This window comes from Arachis duranensis, chromosome 3, assembly GCF_000817695.3.
Source record: "Arachis duranensis cultivar V14167 chromosome 3, aradu.V14167.gnm2.J7QH, whole genome shotgun sequence".
In the NCBI taxonomy this organism is placed as follows: domain Eukaryota; kingdom Viridiplantae; phylum Streptophyta; class Magnoliopsida; order Fabales; family Fabaceae; genus Arachis; species Arachis duranensis.
Genome location: NC_029774.3, coordinates 2102480 through 2119666, shown reverse-complemented (window position 1 = coordinate 2119666; position 17187 = coordinate 2102480). Strand labels below are relative to the sequence as shown.

The 17187-nt window shown below is 29.6% G+C and overlaps 2 protein-coding genes across 2 annotated transcripts; one reads left to right on the top strand and one right to left on the bottom strand.

Annotated features, from left to right (window-relative positions):
* The first annotated feature begins 907 nt into the window (after nt 1–907).
* LOC107476900 (receptor-like protein kinase HERK 1) lies at nt 908–4274 on the top strand. The gene is given in 3 exon segments (XM_016096840.3): nt 908–1342; nt 1454–3750; nt 3753–4274. Coding segments are annotated over 2 exon segments (2517 nt in total). The 5' UTR covers nt 908–1342; nt 1454–1539; the 3' UTR covers nt 4059–4274.
* Nucleotides 4275–13691: 9417 nt separating this feature from the next.
* Nucleotides 13692–15864, bottom strand: LOC107477092 (uncharacterized). The gene is made up of 3 exons (XM_016097056.3): nt 15414–15864; nt 14776–14919; nt 13692–14041 (listed from the first exon to the last, which is right to left on the bottom strand). The coding sequence occupies exons 1-3, from the start codon at nt 15807–15809 to the stop codon at nt 13796–13798; spliced, it is 786 nt and encodes a 261-aa protein (XP_015952542.3). The 5' UTR covers nt 15810–15864; the 3' UTR covers nt 13692–13795.
* Nucleotides 15865–17187: the final 1323 nt, after the last annotated feature.

Sequence of the window (17187 nt, the reverse complement as noted above, 5' to 3'; positions counted from 1 at the left end):
AATTGTTGTATGCCACGACATTTTCCAATAAAAATATCACCTTACCTTATCTCCTTCAAATAAGAATTGCTTATCTTTGTAATCTTTTACTTTTACAATACGTGCATTTTAGCATGTGTTATGGCGTTCCAAAAAATATTACCAAAATTAATTTTTATAACAATGATCATAAGTCTTAAAGAATATTTATATATATGCATTATTTTAAACATTAGTTACACATTCATTTATAATTATATGGTATAATTTCATTGGATTCATTCTTTTACAACATCTGAAGAATGTTAGTATTTTACTTACCAACCTCCTTTATAAATAAAGAGTAAAGTAATATTTTGGTGGTTCAATATTTGGATTAAGTTTTTTTTTAATTTTTAATATTTTAATATTTTATTTTAGTTTAAAATTTTTTAAACAAATTTAATATTGTCTTATCGTTAAATTTAACTCAAATAATTAACGAGAGAACTTTTATATTAGTGATAATAAATAGTCTGATTTTTATATATTAAAATCAAATGTCATATTGATTCTTAAATATATTAATTGTTTGTATTAAATTTATCTGTAGAATAATATTGAACCTATTAAAAAATTTTAAAATTGAAATAAAAAATTTAAAAGGTTAGTGGTTAGATTTTAAATTAGGATTTGTATTTTTTTTTCTGGTCAGAAAAGTGTAAAACCGCAAACCAAAGTCCAAAATCAACCGAAGATATGAAAATGAAACATTATTCACTCATTTATATATGTTCATTGTATAACAAGTTACAAAACTTAGCAGTAACACCTTTTATTGCTTTCCCAGCCAGTTATCATTATTACCAACTCACCTAGCTCACCTTATTGCATTTGTCTCTCTTTCCTCTTCTTTTCTTTTATTTAATTTGTTCATATTTCTTCGCACAAAATCACCTCAGAAGTAGTCTTAGCTGGTAGTATTTGATTTCAATTTTGTACCACCAACCCTTTTGACCATGTTCTTCAAAACTCTCTTGCAGTTTTGCTTTTTGTTTTTTTTTTTCCTCTGCTTGTTTAAAAATAAAATAATAAATAAATTGAGTGCATAGAAGAATCTAGTACTAGTACCATATTTATGAAAGTTAAGGTTGTCAGTGATAAGTTTCTTTTTTCCATACCAGCTTGTCCTCTCAGATATAGATTCTTGTTGAACATGTTTGTGATTGTGATTGTGATCTTCTCTCTTCACCATTTTCACTTTCAATCCTTTTCAAAATAAATAACAAAAGGGTACTTCAGATTTGTGCCTTCTGTGCTATCTGCCTTGTGTTCATCATCATCATCATCACCATGGAAGAGATGAAAACCGTTAAATTTAAAGGTGCCATCTTTCACTCTTATTCTTATTATTGCAGTTTCTGGTTAGTTTAGTAGTTTAGAAAGTAAAACCTTATTATTCTTTTTCATTTGTTTATGTTATTGCATGTACCAGTGTGAATGAAGTGTTCTTCCTAGGATTAAATTACAAGGCTACAACTTGAAAAACTGGGGTTCTGTTTGAATTCCTAACTTGATACTATGATGTGGGGTTTCAGAGAACTTGGTTTATTAACATGTGCCTTGTCAATCTTGCCCTTGTTTTGTTCTGCTACAAAGTTTGTGCCTATAGATAATTACCTTATAGACTGTGGATCACCTTCCAATACCACAGTAGGTAGTCGAAATTTCGCAGCAGATAGTTTTTTTAAGGATTTGGTTTCCACCAATGAAGACATTCTTGCAAATACCTTGAATTTAAATGGTGATTCCCCTCTCTATCGGACGGCGAGGATTTTTGCCGGATCCTCTGAGTACACATTCCCTATTAACCAAAAGGGGAGACATTGGATCAGGCTTTATTTCTTTCCATTTGATTTTGGAAAGTACAAATTGAGTACTGCAAATTTTGCTGTTATCGGACAAGATACTATACTTCTTGGTAACTTCAGTGTCCAGAAGAATCCTGTTATGAAGGAGTTCTCTTTGAATGTGAGCTCGGACACACTTGTGATCACTTTCACGCCATCAAACAACTCAATAGCCTTTGTCAATGCAATTGAAGTTGTTTCAGTTCCAGATGACCTCATTGTTGATGATGCTTACACCTTAAAACCATCATTAGCACCTTATTATGGGTTGTATTCACAGGCATTAGAAACTGTTTACAGGGTTAACATGGGTGGTCCTAAAGTCTCTGCCGACAATGACACGCTTCAACGAACTTGGGTTCCGGATCAGAGCTTCCTTATAAACTCAAACCTTACAACTAGTAATTCAAACATTGCTGCTGTTAAGTACACGGAAGGTGGGCCAACCGAAAACACTGCTCCACCAGTTGTCTATGGTACTCTTAGACAGATGAATTCGATGTACGATCCCCGGTTTATTTTCAATGTGACATGGCAGTTTGATGTGGATCCTGGATTTGAGTACTTTCTTAGGCTTCATTTCTGTGATGTAATCAGTAGAAGTCTTAATGAACTCTATTTCAATGTTTACATTGACTCTTTTTATGCTGCCAAGGATCTTGATCTCAGTACAGAAACTAATAATGTTTTGGCTGCTCCATATTTTAAGGATTTGGTTACTCTCCCAACTGTTAGCAACCGAATTCGTGTGAGTATCGGTCCTTCCCTGACAAATACAGAGTATCCTAATGCCATATTGAATGGGCTGGAAATCATGAAAATGAACAACTCTATGAATAGTCTTAGTGCAGCTACAACAGTGCCTGTAACGAGTGGTTCTGGTTTGAATTCTAAGAAAGTTGGGGTGATTGTTGGGTCGATTCTTGGGGCATGTAGTATGATTGTCTTGATTGGAGTTTTATTTGTAATGTACATGAAAAGGAAGAAGTTGGCACAGCAAAGACATTCAAAAACATGGATTCCAATATCTGCCAATGATGGAACTTCTCACACCATAGGAAGTAAATATTCTAATGCCACAACAGCAAGTGCTGCCACAAATTGTGGCTACCGCATTCCTTTCTTGGCTGTTCAGGAAGCTACAAATAGTTTTGATGAGAATTTGGTTATTGGCATAGGTGGTTTTGGCAAAGTATACAAGGGAGAATTGAGTGATGGAACTAAAGTTGCAGTTAAGAGAGGGAATCCTCGGTCGCAGCAGGGTCTAGCAGAGTTTAGGACTGAAATCGAAATGTTGTCTCAATTCAGGCATCGACATTTGGTGTCACTGATTGGATACTGTGATGAAATGAATGAAATGATATTGATTTATGAATATATGGAGAAGGGAACTCTAAAGAGTCATTTATATGGTTCCGGTCTTCCAAGCTTGAGTTGGAAACAGAGGCTTGAGATATGCATAGGAGCTGCTCGGGGACTTCATTATCTTCATACAGGCTATGCAAAGGCGGTAATTCACCGCGATGTGAAGTCTGCAAACATCCTACTTGATGAGAATCTTATGGCGAAAGTAGCAGATTTCGGGCTATCAAAAACTGGTCCGGAAATTGACCAGACTCATGTTAGCACAGCTGTCAAGGGGAGCTTTGGATACCTTGATCCGGAGTATTTCCGAAGACAACAACTAACTGAGAAGTCAGATGTATATTCATTTGGGGTGGTACTCTTTGAAGTTCTTTGTGCAAGACCGGTCATAGACCCTTCGCTGTCGAGGGAAATGGTGAACTTGGCAGAATGGGCATTAAAGTGGCAGAAAAAAGGTCAGTTGGAACATATCATAGATCCTACATTGACCCGTAAAATAAGACCGAGAAAGGTCAGTTGGAACATATCAGGAAGTTTGGCGAAACAGCCGAGAAATGCCTAGCTGAATTCGGTGTTGATAGGCCTTCTATAGGAGATGTCCTGTGGAATCTAGAGTATGCTCTCCAACTTCAGGAGGCTGTTTTTCAAGGTGATCCGGAAGAAAATAGCACCAATATGATCGGCGATCTCTCGCCCCAGATCAACAATTTCAGCCGCGAGGAAAGCGTTTTGGCCGCCCAATTTGAATCTCCAAGCCTTAATGATCTTTCTGGTGTTTCTATGAGTAAGGTGTTCTCACAGCTGGTGAAATCTGAAGGGAGATGACTTTCAAATATATATATTCTACACGTCTTTATAAATTTTGCATTTCCTGCATTTCTTAGTATGTTTTTGGAATTGAGGCACTTCGTAGATTTATAAAGTAAAAAAAAGACCAAGTCTACGAAACATATTTTGCCCAATTAGTAACAAGTTAACAACACATCCTTACTATGTTTATGTATATCGTTTTGTGAGGCTTTGAAGTGGATTATGTTGATAATGAAAGCAAGTTGTGTTACTGTATTTCTCTTATGCCTTCAATTATACTTTTTATGAAGTAAATTATGAGAAATTGAGAAATCCAAAAAATTACCATAGACAAAGATAAGCTAAAGTTAAATTTCTCTAAATTATTTGGGTGATAAGAACTAATTAATAAGTAATAACTAAGAATCAAAGGTAGAATACATGTATTATCAAGACTTAGACAAAGTCAACATCTATTTAGGTAGCTGTGAATTAATTAATTAATGGTACAAATAATCCATATTATTGGGAGCCCTTTGAGAAACGCTAAATCAATATGAAGAACCAAGGGGTTCAAACCAACAAAGATAAAGAAATGTCTTGCTATCGAAATGGGAATGCTATCGCCCACAAGGTTTCGACCGACAGAAACCTCAGATCCTAACTAACTGGGAACCAAGAAAGAACATTGAAAATAAGAAAAACGAATAGAGAGAAAGTAGTAGTTGGAAAAGATCAGCACCTAATTTTTATGTTGTAAGGTAAACAATGTGTACAATGGATTATTGAGTTACAAAATGAACATCTTCAATACTATCTAGAATAACCATCCAAATAATAAACATCTTTCCAAAAAATTAAATTAATTTTGGAGTTCACCAAAAATTGAACTCTTAACTTTTCGGATCTAGTGTTCTACCATATCATAATATCACTCATCCCAAAAACTTCAGCTAATAAAAAAAGTAACACTAATGATTATATCTATAATACTCCATAAACCTTCTTTATTATACAAGTATTTCATTGGCTCCTCATACTTTCCCTTTTTAATTAGAGTAAATATTGGTTTTATTATTGGGACTTGGAGTACATAACACTTTGCTTGTGTTAATTCTCCCTGTAAATAATTATGTATAAGACTTGTGTAAACGTCTTGACTTAGCATATACGTTTCATAGAAACAATTTTTCTACTTCCTCTTCAAAATAGTCTAAATCTTGATAATACATGTACTTTCTTACATTTCCTAATAATCCACTCTTGTATCAGTTGAATGTTCCTAATCAAATATGAAATGCCTTATATTCCATTTTATTATTGGGATAAAGCAATTAAAATTCTGTTAATTCATTCTTCAGCTATTAATTGTCAAGTTACTTCTGATTGTTATTTGTTAAATAAATTTACAATACAAATGAAGTTAAGAAAAGAAACCAACCAAAATGCTTATTAACAATGATACACAACCAATAAAATTTATTATTTTTTTATCAATACTTAATTGAATATAAATTCTAAATATCCAATTATAAATTTTAAATTATATGGTAAACAAAATCAAATAACTTTGGATTGATTTTTATTGTCTCTTAAATATTTTAAAAATTTTAAATTCTAAATCATAATAATATAAAAAGAAAATGAAAAAATATAAGAAAACAACACTTTTTTTAAAAATTTAAACAATAAGTTAAAAAAATTATTTTTAATTTAAAAATCCAACTTTTAAATTAATGAGATATAATTCTAATTTTCAATTTGACTTTCAACCACCTCAAATCCTTTCCTACACTTGTAGAACGCCCCACCCTTGCTCTCCATGTGCTTCACAACCACTTGAAGCCACCTCACTATCTTAAACTAGGGGTGTGGATGGCCCGATCCGGTCCGAAGATTCGGTCCGGTCCCAAACACTTTAGAGACTAATTTAGTGTGATTTTATCGGGTCTAAAATCAGGTAAGGGTCTCAAAAAATAGATCTGGTCATTATTTCGGATCGGGTTCAGTCCATAGCTCGGGTAACCCAAAATCGGCCGGTGGCCCGATCATTATACACAATTAATATTTTGTGTTATTAGTAATAGATGATAGCTATTATTACGTGGAATATAAGTATTATAAACCTTAATATTTTGTGTTATTAGTCATTATATATAAGACTATAAGTTAATGTTTTATGTTTAAAATGCATAAGACTTTAGACTAATGCATAATCTTGTGTTATTTGTATTGATTTAAATATTTGGTGTTATTAGGCAATATTAGTATTGATTATGGTTATGCTTTAATTTTAGAGAAGAGTTGGTTCTTGTTATATTTTCCTAAGTGAATTTTACCATGTCAAATAATGGTTGGAGTCTTGAAAATTTAGATATTTTTACATGCTAACTTACAAGAAGGTATCAAGGTAATATAATATTAATGGCCCGGTTTTTACCCGGTATAATCGTGCCCCGAAAGTATATAGGTTTCATCGGGTTTAGGGCCGGGTTCGGGTCTAACAAATAGGTCCGGTATATATTTCGGGTCGGGTCTGAGTCACATCAAACCCGGTTCCACCTGACTCATGCACACCCCTATCTTAAACTTTTGCATTATCACTACTGCAGCCCCACCTCGAAGCCCGCATAGCAGAACCGAATTCAAGGAGTAAATATAGAACAGCAGAAGCACGCAAACCACCACATTGTCGCGCTGAATGTGGGTTCTTTCTTTATCTCGCGAACCATCGCAAGCGTCCCAGTTTTCTTGTGCGTCCGCAACCGATGCACGCATCCGTGCTTCATCGCGCCTCCCCAATCACCGCACGCAGCCCAGTCTCGTCGCACCTCCATCCCAGCATCGCTGTAGGCAGCCCAGCCTCGTCGCGCTACAATGACTGCCTCTGCCCACCTAGCATCCATCTTGTCGCTGTAAGTAGCCCAACTTCATTCTTTATCGTGCATGCAAATGTGTATTTTTTATGTAAATGAGATGTTTATTTTTCATATAAATGGGATGTTTGATCTTAATGCGAATGAGATGTTTGTTCTTAAGATGACGGTATTTGGGAGTTTTTTTACCGGCAAGAGAGATTGCGTGTTAGATAGGTGACGGATGGTTAGCTGCGATAAAAAGGGGATTTAGATTAGAAGAGAGTGTAATTAGGTCAAAATAAAATTAAATAAAAATGATAGATTTAGGATGAATGTAAAATTGAATGGTTAATAAATCTGAAATGCTACCTGTTGTTGTTCAGATTGTTCGAATCTTTTATTATTCATCTAACGGAATTGAAATAAAATCTTGGTACAAAAAATTGGCTAATATTAAAGTGATGGTACTTCTATAAAATTTATGTACGTATATGCATATACAAAGTAAAGAAAAAATTTATATATGTATATACTAGGAAAAAATGATCGTAGAACAACGGAATAGTGGTCCAAAAACAATATGTTTTGGAACACAATCAGTCAACAAAAACAACAGCCCAAAACAATATTGAACAAACTCCGTGATTGTTCTCCAGCATAGCATGCTTAGCATTCCAAGGGGGAAAAAAGAAAACATGCCTAGCTAGCATTCCCCTATTATTGTTGACCCAAAAACAGGCATTCCTCTAGAATTCATACTTGCTTATTTTTCATAGTAGTGATGAGGATGCTTAAGAGAATTTATTATTTAAGAAGATACGTAGATATATTGTTAGGATGTTACATTTGTTGTAAAAAAAATTCTTAACCAATACAAAAATTAATTACCCAATTATTATATATTTATACAAAAATATTATTTGTACACTAAAATTAACTATTAAAATCAGTCACTAATATATTTGTATATAAATATATGTGTGTTTTAATTTATTTTCAATATATATTTATATTTTAACATATATTTTATATTTATGACAAATTTTAATGACTAATTTTAATATATACATATTATAATCGATATTTATATATATTTATAAATATTATTACACACATTTTTCAATCACAAAAATTGATCAAATTTGCCGGAGTCGAATCGACTATTCTTTTATAGTAGCATAGCGAAAAAAAAAATTAACGCCAAGTTTATATTTCTCTAAGGTAGTTGATTTTTTTATACATATAATTAGTTGATATTTAAAAAAAATCGGGCTAATTTTTCATGTAGATATAAAATGAGAACAAATTGTTGTATTAGAAAATTATAAAAAATAGTCCTGCTATATATTTTAAGTATTTTTGTCAATTAAATTAGTCTAAACTTAATAAAAATTATTCACACAATGTGTATATAAATGGCTTACTTCTTCTTTTTTGTATTTCTTTCTTTTCATGTGATTCTTTTTCATCGTCATTCTTTTGTTGCGGCAATTATTTTTTCTTTTCTTCCTCCTCTTCTTAATTATAACAGTATTTTTATTTTTTTATATTTTTTTAATTCTTGTTAAGTGGATAAAACAAAAAGAATTATGAATCAGTAAAACAAAAAGAAGAAGAATAAGATGATAATAACAATGATGAAGAAGAAGATGACAAGGAGGATGAAAAGTTTTGAATTGAGCATAAGTAATCTAAAAAAGTAGCACCAAAATTTGTTGATGTGATACATAAAATTTCTTAATTTTGACATCAAAATTTTTTAACCGTGACATACATAGATTCTTTTTAAGCGGATGAAATAAGAAAAATCATGAGAATGTATAAGAAGAAGAAGAAGAAGATTCTTGAAGAAGAGTTTTGAATTGTACAAAATTTATTAGAAATAATGCCAAAACTTTTTAACCGTAATACATGAAGTTTCTTAATTTTGATGCCGTACCATGACATAGGTTCTTGTTAATAGAGTGAAACAAAAAAAATTATGAGAATGTGAAATAAGAAAAAAATATCATGATCAAGAAGAAGAGAGTTTTGAATTTGTATAATTTATTTTTTAATGTGGCACAATAAATTTCTTAATTTTAACATTAAAATTTTTTAATTATGACATAAAATATTTTATAATCAATTTGTTTTATTATTGAACTAATTGAGTGGTATTGAATTCATATATAAGATTTTAGTCATTTCTATGTCATTTGTAACAAATTATTATATTTTTTGTTTTAAAACACATTTGAATATACTTTATTGGTTGAGTGAGTTAAGAATTTAGATCTATGGTTGTTTAAAAATTTCTTGTACTATTTATTAAAATTTCAATGTCATTTTAACAGATTTTTTGTGTTATTAACTAAAAATTTATGTATAGTATACTTTTGTTATTATTAAACTAATTGTGTGATATTTAGCTAAAAAAAGATGATAATGATGATGATGATAATAAAAAAATAAAAAAATAAAAAAAAAAGAGAAAAATGATAAAAAAAAGAAAAAGAAAAAAGAATAGGAGATAGTGATAATAATCACAATTATAATGATGACAATCAAAATAAACAAAACGTAAAAATAAAAATAAAAATAAACATATGTAAATTTGACTTGTTAAATTCGATTAAAAAAAATTAATTGTCTAGCATTTTTATATAAGAAGAAGAATAATGTAATGGTACTGCTTGCCATGTGCCTATGAAATTCTTTGTAATTGTTATTGTTATCACCATATCATCTCACTTTCATTCTTTTTGCTTAGACAACGTATATAACATTAATTTGTGCTTTATTATTAGTAGTAGTAGCAACTAGGCATGTAATTCTTTGTTCTACTTTTGGAAGCGGTCCCTCTCTAGTCTAATTCTTCCTATCAATCTTTTATTATTTATTTATTTATTTATTAGCATTTGTTATTGCGTTAATTAACAACTCTATCTTGGATGTTCATCATCATGATGACTGAGAAATAAAGCCTTTTCCAACATTCTAGGCGTTGCATTATTAATTTATTATTCATAAATTGCAGCTGAGTATCATGGTATCCATTATATGCAGACACATATAAAATTAAAAAATATTATTTATACACTAAAATTAATTATTAAAATTAGTTATTAATATATTTATATATAAATACATACGTAATTTAATTTATTTTTAATATATATTTATATTTTATACTAATGATAAATTATGATAACTGATTTTGGTATATATACATGACATAGTTGTATAATATAATATAATATTTATTTATTTATTTATTGTTGCTAGTTGAGAATGTGGGGTTCCAAGATTTAGAATTAACAGTGTGTGGAAGGAATAAGGATATTCCTTGAGAATGTTCATCTTCAGACATATATGAGTGAATAAGTTTTTGTGGTGAGTGGCAAAAGTGAGTTCTAATAAACTTCAAATTTTGTCATTAGTGAGAGATTTTGCTAGCTCTTTTGGCTACCTTTTGTGCAATAGAGTTCTGAAAGAGAAAAAGTGAAGAAGAAAAGAGAAAATGAATTATATTATAAACTTTAATAAATTACTATTTTGACCTAAAAAAACTTTTTTTTTTTATAAAATATACATCGAATGAAAAAAAATGACATATTGGTTTTCAAAAAATTTTCCCCTACAAAATATATGAAATATAGAATGACATGCTATAAAAGGAATTTTAGATATCATAAAAAAAACTTTTAGATATCATAAAAAAGAATTTTTGATAAGGTATTTTACAAGTTTGATCATAAAAAAAAGATTTTTCCATCTTCTAACTTTTATGATTTTATATTAGATAACTTTTTTTAGTTGACCTTTTTTTACAAAAATGGTAAAGAGAATAAAAACTGAAAATTAAATGGATCTAAAAATCCATTTTTCCCTCAATTTTTTCTACATGACTTTTAAATGATTAATCAAATCTTCCTAAAAATATGATCATAATGCAAAGTATTTTTTTTCTAATAGGTCATTTTATCAAAAAATTAAATCTTTTGAGGAGCAAAGTGATAGTTTATATATACCAAAATTCACAAACACAATCTTAATGTAATATTTATATTATTGCTATATAAACCAAAATTAAAGGATCCAAATCATAATTATGTTTATCAGCACCTTTAAATTTGAACTTTATATTATCAATTATTCAAAAAGATTCTTATATAAACAAACATTTAAAAAAGTTTGTCTTAAAAAATATGTAATGAGATATTTGGTTAATTTAATTTAGCCTCTTATTTTTCATTTTCCGATTTTAAAATGGCCCCCATAAAACTATAGTGGCTAACACAGCGCCGGTTGACAAAGATTAATAGAGCCTCACCCCACCTTTATTTGTATGTATTTTTCTTATCTTAGAGGCTTAGACCCTATATTATATTATTTAGTAATTAAATTAATATTATTATATTTATAACCTTTAAAGAACAAAGGGTTCAAAACCTTAGCGCCAATCACCAACCAAATTAGACTGCAGAATAAAAAGTATATATAATATATCCCCTCTATCAACAATCAATGTCTCCATATTCAATGATTATTGAAAAGTTGAAAACATATAGCGGCTTTTGAATTTAAATTAATCATTTATAAAGAAAGCAAACTATAAAGTTTGCAATAAAATATTTCACAGGTTGCCCTACACGCTATAACAAAAGAGCAACCAATAGATTTGAGATATTTCTGGAAACTTGAAAGATTTTAGATACAATATAAAAATATAATTATTTATATTATTTCATTCTATTAATTAAAAATATTTTATTTTGACTATTAGATAGTAAATTGTAACGTTTAATTTTAATATGTTATAAAAATATTATATTTATTTAAAGTGTTACTAAATAAATAAATTTTATTTTTAAATAAAAAATTTTCATAAAAATATATTTTTAGTATTTTTATTAGAATAAATGTCAAATTTTATTCGGTGTTCTTCTTTTTGTGGGTTTTGTGAAAGCTATGGCCGTTTTGAAGGTTCATGTATTTGTGATCAATGTGACATTCTATGACGGTGAAAACTCATGTGAAGTCAACTTAACGTGAAGTTGATATCCGAGAGTTATTAGATGAAAATTTAGTCAAATTTATCAAACCATCTAACGGCTCTTGAATATTAACTTTATGTAAAGTCGACTCGAGTTTTCATGACTTTAATTAACACTAAGTATTATCATGTGACTTGATATTTACTCTTTATTTATTTATTTAAGGAGAATAAGTTTTTAATCACTAAATCTTCAATGCATTTTGTGATCATACTATTGACATATAGCAAAAGTTAAGAATATAATTCAAAAGGATGTGTGGGTTTGAGTTATTGTTTATGGGAGTTAAAGAAAGTTAAATTTAGAAATATATTTCGATGTTGATAAATTGGCCAATGTCAAATCCATCTAAATTATATGCAAAAATAAAAAATCATTTAACATTTAAATATTAACTATTTTACAAATTAATAATAAATTAATAAATATGAAAAATAATATAATCACAAACCAAATTGTGAAATGATAAATATTATAGACCATATAATAGTGAGAATTTTTCTTTACTCGCTAATACCATAAAATTTTACATTTATCTCCCAAGCTCAACAAATTTGGAAGGACTACTTGGCTTAGCTTTCTCCACCTCACTCTTTTCTGCACTATGTATTTCTGATAAAAAGTTGGCATTATTTAATGTCAAATATTATTATATATTATTAAGAAATGACTTAATTTTGACTCTTGACTTGATTGCTTTAGGAAAGTGGGCATTCACCATCTTAAATAATAATTTGCTTTTAGAATAAGGAAATTGTTTTGAAATATTCACTATTTCACACACTTTAATTTGTCCATTTTATTACAAAATTTAAGTGAAATTATATACAATAAATAAGGTGAATTCACCCATTTAATGTGTCTAAACTAAAATATAAAGAAAAATATTATATATATATATATTATTTCTACGATAAAAAATATTGATAAACACAAATGATTTTTTTTTTTTTACTAATTTCTTTCCATGATAGCATGCACCATATATATACAGAACTCTCTTTTATATCTCATGTAAATATTTTTTAGTTAGTAGTAAAATTAAATGATAAATAAAATAAAGAAGCTCTATCACATCCTTTTAACCCAAATGATCTAGGTCTAGTGGTGAATAAAATCATATCCAATTTCACTTCAAAAAAGGTAGCATCTACCCTAAATCAAGTGATGGTCACCAATCCCCAATTACCTTACTCCTATCCCTCTAAACCTTTTTATACCTACGTCCATTTTATTTTTTTATTTTTATTTTTTACATTTACATACTCAACTCTAGGGACGGAACTAGGCTAAATTTTAAGAGTCGAAAGAGCTGAAATTTAATTTCATAATATAAATAAGTAAAATAAATATTTTAAAAGATACTAAATTAAAATTTATATATAATTTATAAAAAAAAAATTGAGATTTGGGAGGAGCCATTACCCCCTTTTTTTTGTGAGAGGCTCCACCCCTATTCAGCTCCCACAAATTCATTGAACGAAATAAATAGGATAAGTCGATAAGATAACATTATAAATACTTCACATATAAAATTAAACCCCCAAGAGGCAAACAATGTTGTTAAATTTCTTTAATGCAATAACATTACAATAATATTGCTACTGATGATGATCATGATGGAGGCCTAGCTAGTCATCTATAAAGAGATATAACAAAAAGCGTTGATAATTAAAACTTCATCCTACATTATATCAAGTCTAGAATTGCACATGGTCACATCATGATTCACATAAACCATATTTACATTACCTAATTTGTTTATAGGCCACACCACAACAATAACACTCTTTAACAGAGAAAGAAAGAAAAAAAGGGAGGAAACAGAAAACAAATAATTATAGTGATTCTTCATTGACATGCAAATTCAAATATTTTAGTAGAATACACCGAAAGGGGAACTATCTTGTTGCTCTTGATGATGATGAGCAACAACATTTGCAGGGTCTAAGGAATCAAATAAATTGGCCCAATTATTCTCATCTTCTTCATCTTGTTCCTCCCCAGCAGCACCAAATTGGCACCATTCAAGTGATGGAGGGTTTCTCACAATTTCATCATTCTTTGCAAATCTTCCTCTAATTCGCGGCCGGCTATCCGCCAATGTTTTTCTACAAGCATACTTGATTCGATTTCCAGAAAAGAACAATTTAAATAAAGTGTGTGTGGATTCAATATACGAAATAAAATAAAAATTGCAAAATATATAACACATTTCTAACTAGTGGTGTTATAGTGGTACAGTAATTTGTGCCGGAAAGGAATATAACATGGTGAATTGATCCTTAATTTCCACTGATTTAATAGTAATGCTATGATATCATAGAAGAAGACAAATAATTTGCCAGAAAAGTATGATGCTTCAAATGTGACCAATTTAAGGTTTTGCTGTAATACCAATGCACTATATATGAGTCACTAACACTTTGAATTAAATTAAATCAGAACCATGTATCTGTAATCTTAAGATATGATGGAATATGAATATGAAAATTTTTCAAACTTTCACTGTTTTCCTTCCTTTTCAATTCTCTTATGATTTTAGCATGATATGATGGAAGAAAAAAATAATCAAATTGGAGTTTATGTTATTCTAGAAAAATACTAATGATAAGTTAGCCCCACAAAAACCCTGTTTATATATTTTTGACACTGAAATTGAGTTGATTCATATACTTAAAGATTTGATTTTATATATATATCTATTTTTTAAATTAGTCCAATTCAGTCTCAAATTTTAATTATTTTGGCCTTTTTAGTAAAGTCATTGATAGATTCTGATGGAACATATATATTTATGTTTTTGAGACTCATCAATAATAGTAATAAATTTAAGGTGTTAATTAAGGTAATAACCTTGATTTTCTTGTTGAAGTTCCTCTGGTTTCTCTTGATTCTGTATCTCTCAATTCTTATCTTCTTCTCTTCAGGGCTATAGGGACTGGCTCTGCTCATTGCTTCTATTATCATACTACTCTCACTTGATAGTGAAGTATCTTCCTGCTCATCATATAACAATAATGTTGCATTTTTTTTCCATTAATTCATACTACTATTCATCATCTTAACTAACATTAAAATTATTGTTATTATTGCACAAAAAACTTATTAATACAAGAATTTAATTTTAATAAACTGAGAGAGTCGTGCATCCAATTAGGTAATGAGATATCACCAAAAGAATTAATATAATTAAATGATTATGTAAAAAATTGATGTTATAAATATATAAAGTGAAAGTTTATATAAGTGCAATATTGCACTTAAACTTCATGAAAAAATGAAAATTAAGAATCTAAATATTTTAATAGATTTGACTAATTTATTATTTAACAATTTTTAACTATTAATTTTAGCCGAAATAAGTTTTTGCATTATATGATGTAATGAACTCTTTAATACAATAGTAATAATACAAAGACATAAAAGATAATAATAAAAATAATTAGATTAGCTATAGTGTTTGAATGAGTTGAGAATTAAGATTAAAGAACCTGAAGATCACCGGTGCTGTAAACCCTGCGAACGGGAGCGTCATCGGAATTAAGAAACTCACAGAAAAGAGCAGAGAAGGATGGATACAACTGATTACGGTTGTGGTGGACCCCACTGCTATTGTTATTCTGCAACAACAGCGAGTGGCTACTCACGCTCTTGTGCATCTTCGTGGCGCTCACGCGCTGACTCGTGGTGTCACCGCAACTCGCCAACGAACTCGGCGTGCTACACCCGCTGCTTGCGCTCATGCTCGCTTCCGACGGGTTCGTGATCATCAATTGCCATTGATGAGATGCGGCTCCGGTCGACGACGACGAATGCATTGGCGTGATCATGTGATGGAAATGGTCGTCGTTATTGGCGTAACAGAATGTGCCGTTACAGTTATACATGGCGCGTGGGGGATTCAATGATTGATTATTATTCCAAATTAGAAAGGAAAGAGAAAGAAGAGTGAGTGAGTGAATGAATATGAAACCTATTATATATGAGTACTGGCTACTCAGTGCTAAGTGAATAGTAGTGTAGTGCATCAGAGATGCAGAAACAAACAAAAACAAAAAATTTCTAAAAATTATTTATTATTGAGGGAAAAGGGGAGAAAGAGGTGTGGGGTAAGGAACGTGGAACATGACGTCATCTTCTTTATAGCAAAATTGAAGAGTTGACTTAGCTTCCTTCCTTCTCTCTTGTTTCATCTGTCCGACTGGGACTCTTTTTGGTTTAAAATATACACATAAAATATTCAGTTTGATTCTTAAAATGATCGTGTAATCTTAATTTAGTTTTTAATATTTTTATTTTAATTTAATTTTTTAAATTTTAATTACGTTAATTTTATAATAATTTCTGTCATAAAATTAATTAAAAAATTTAAAAATTAAATTAAGACTATTGAATTGAGATTCGAATGTAATTTTATAAAACTAAAATAAGTATTTTCTATATATATATAAACATACACTACCTTTAACCATTTCTCCTTAATCAGACATCATATTTTTAGATTTTTTTTTCGCTCCCCCCTAACCCCCTGTAATCACCGTCACCATTGTTAATAATCAGAATTTTGTTTTCAAAGTGGGCTTAATTACGGGATTTACCGACAAATTCTGTTTTGCAAGGCGTATCCATGACTTAAATAAAAACAAATTAAGACAAATTGAAATGGGAAATACGAGATGACTCCTCTGATATATATTACTACTTTGCTAATTTGTCTTTTGTGTATTCCGGTGCTTCACACTATTCCGGTCATAAAAAACATGTTAGAATTTCAGATCTTTAAGTTAAAAATTTAAGTACACTTATTTTTATGTGAATTTATTAATTAAAAATAGAAATAATTTAATATAACTAAATTATTATCTAATAGTCTCGATTAATCATGTATATATGTTTTAGAGTTAATGTACACAATTATGTAGGTCATCCAAATATTGCATGCATGTGAATGTCATTGATTTTCACAAAGTTTATAATTCTGTACGAGTCAAACTGATTCTCTTTTATTTTTATAGCTATGATTTGGAATGATCCTTAATATAATTGGGAAATAATAATAGCCATATATAATCAACTTGTTAGTAGAAATAGAATAATGATGATATCTTATTTGGCTTCCACGACCGAACTTTTTATTTTTAATATTGAAGCGGTAGTGGTGTTTTTTTTAAATGTAGATTGTTGGAATGTTATACTTAAATGTGAAATCGTTTAATAAAAGAAGTAGAAATTGGACCGTCCGATTTATTAGAGGTACAGAAATCG

What these genes read in the sequence shown, in the direction of transcription:
- LOC107477092 (XM_016097056.3), bottom strand. Translation starts at nt 15,809, where the DNA reads ATGTATAACTGTAACGGCACATTCTGTTACGCCAATAACGACGACCAT. An exon ending in ACAGCACCGGTGATCTTCAG is followed by an intron (nt 14,920 to 15,413) that starts GTTCTTTAATCT and finishes TATGATGAGCAG; the next exon opens with GAAGATACTTCACTATCAAG. An exon ending in ACTTCAACAAGAAAATCAAG is followed by an intron (nt 14,042 to 14,775) that starts GTTATTACCTTA and finishes AATCGAATCAAG; the next exon opens with TATGCTTGTAGAAAAACATT.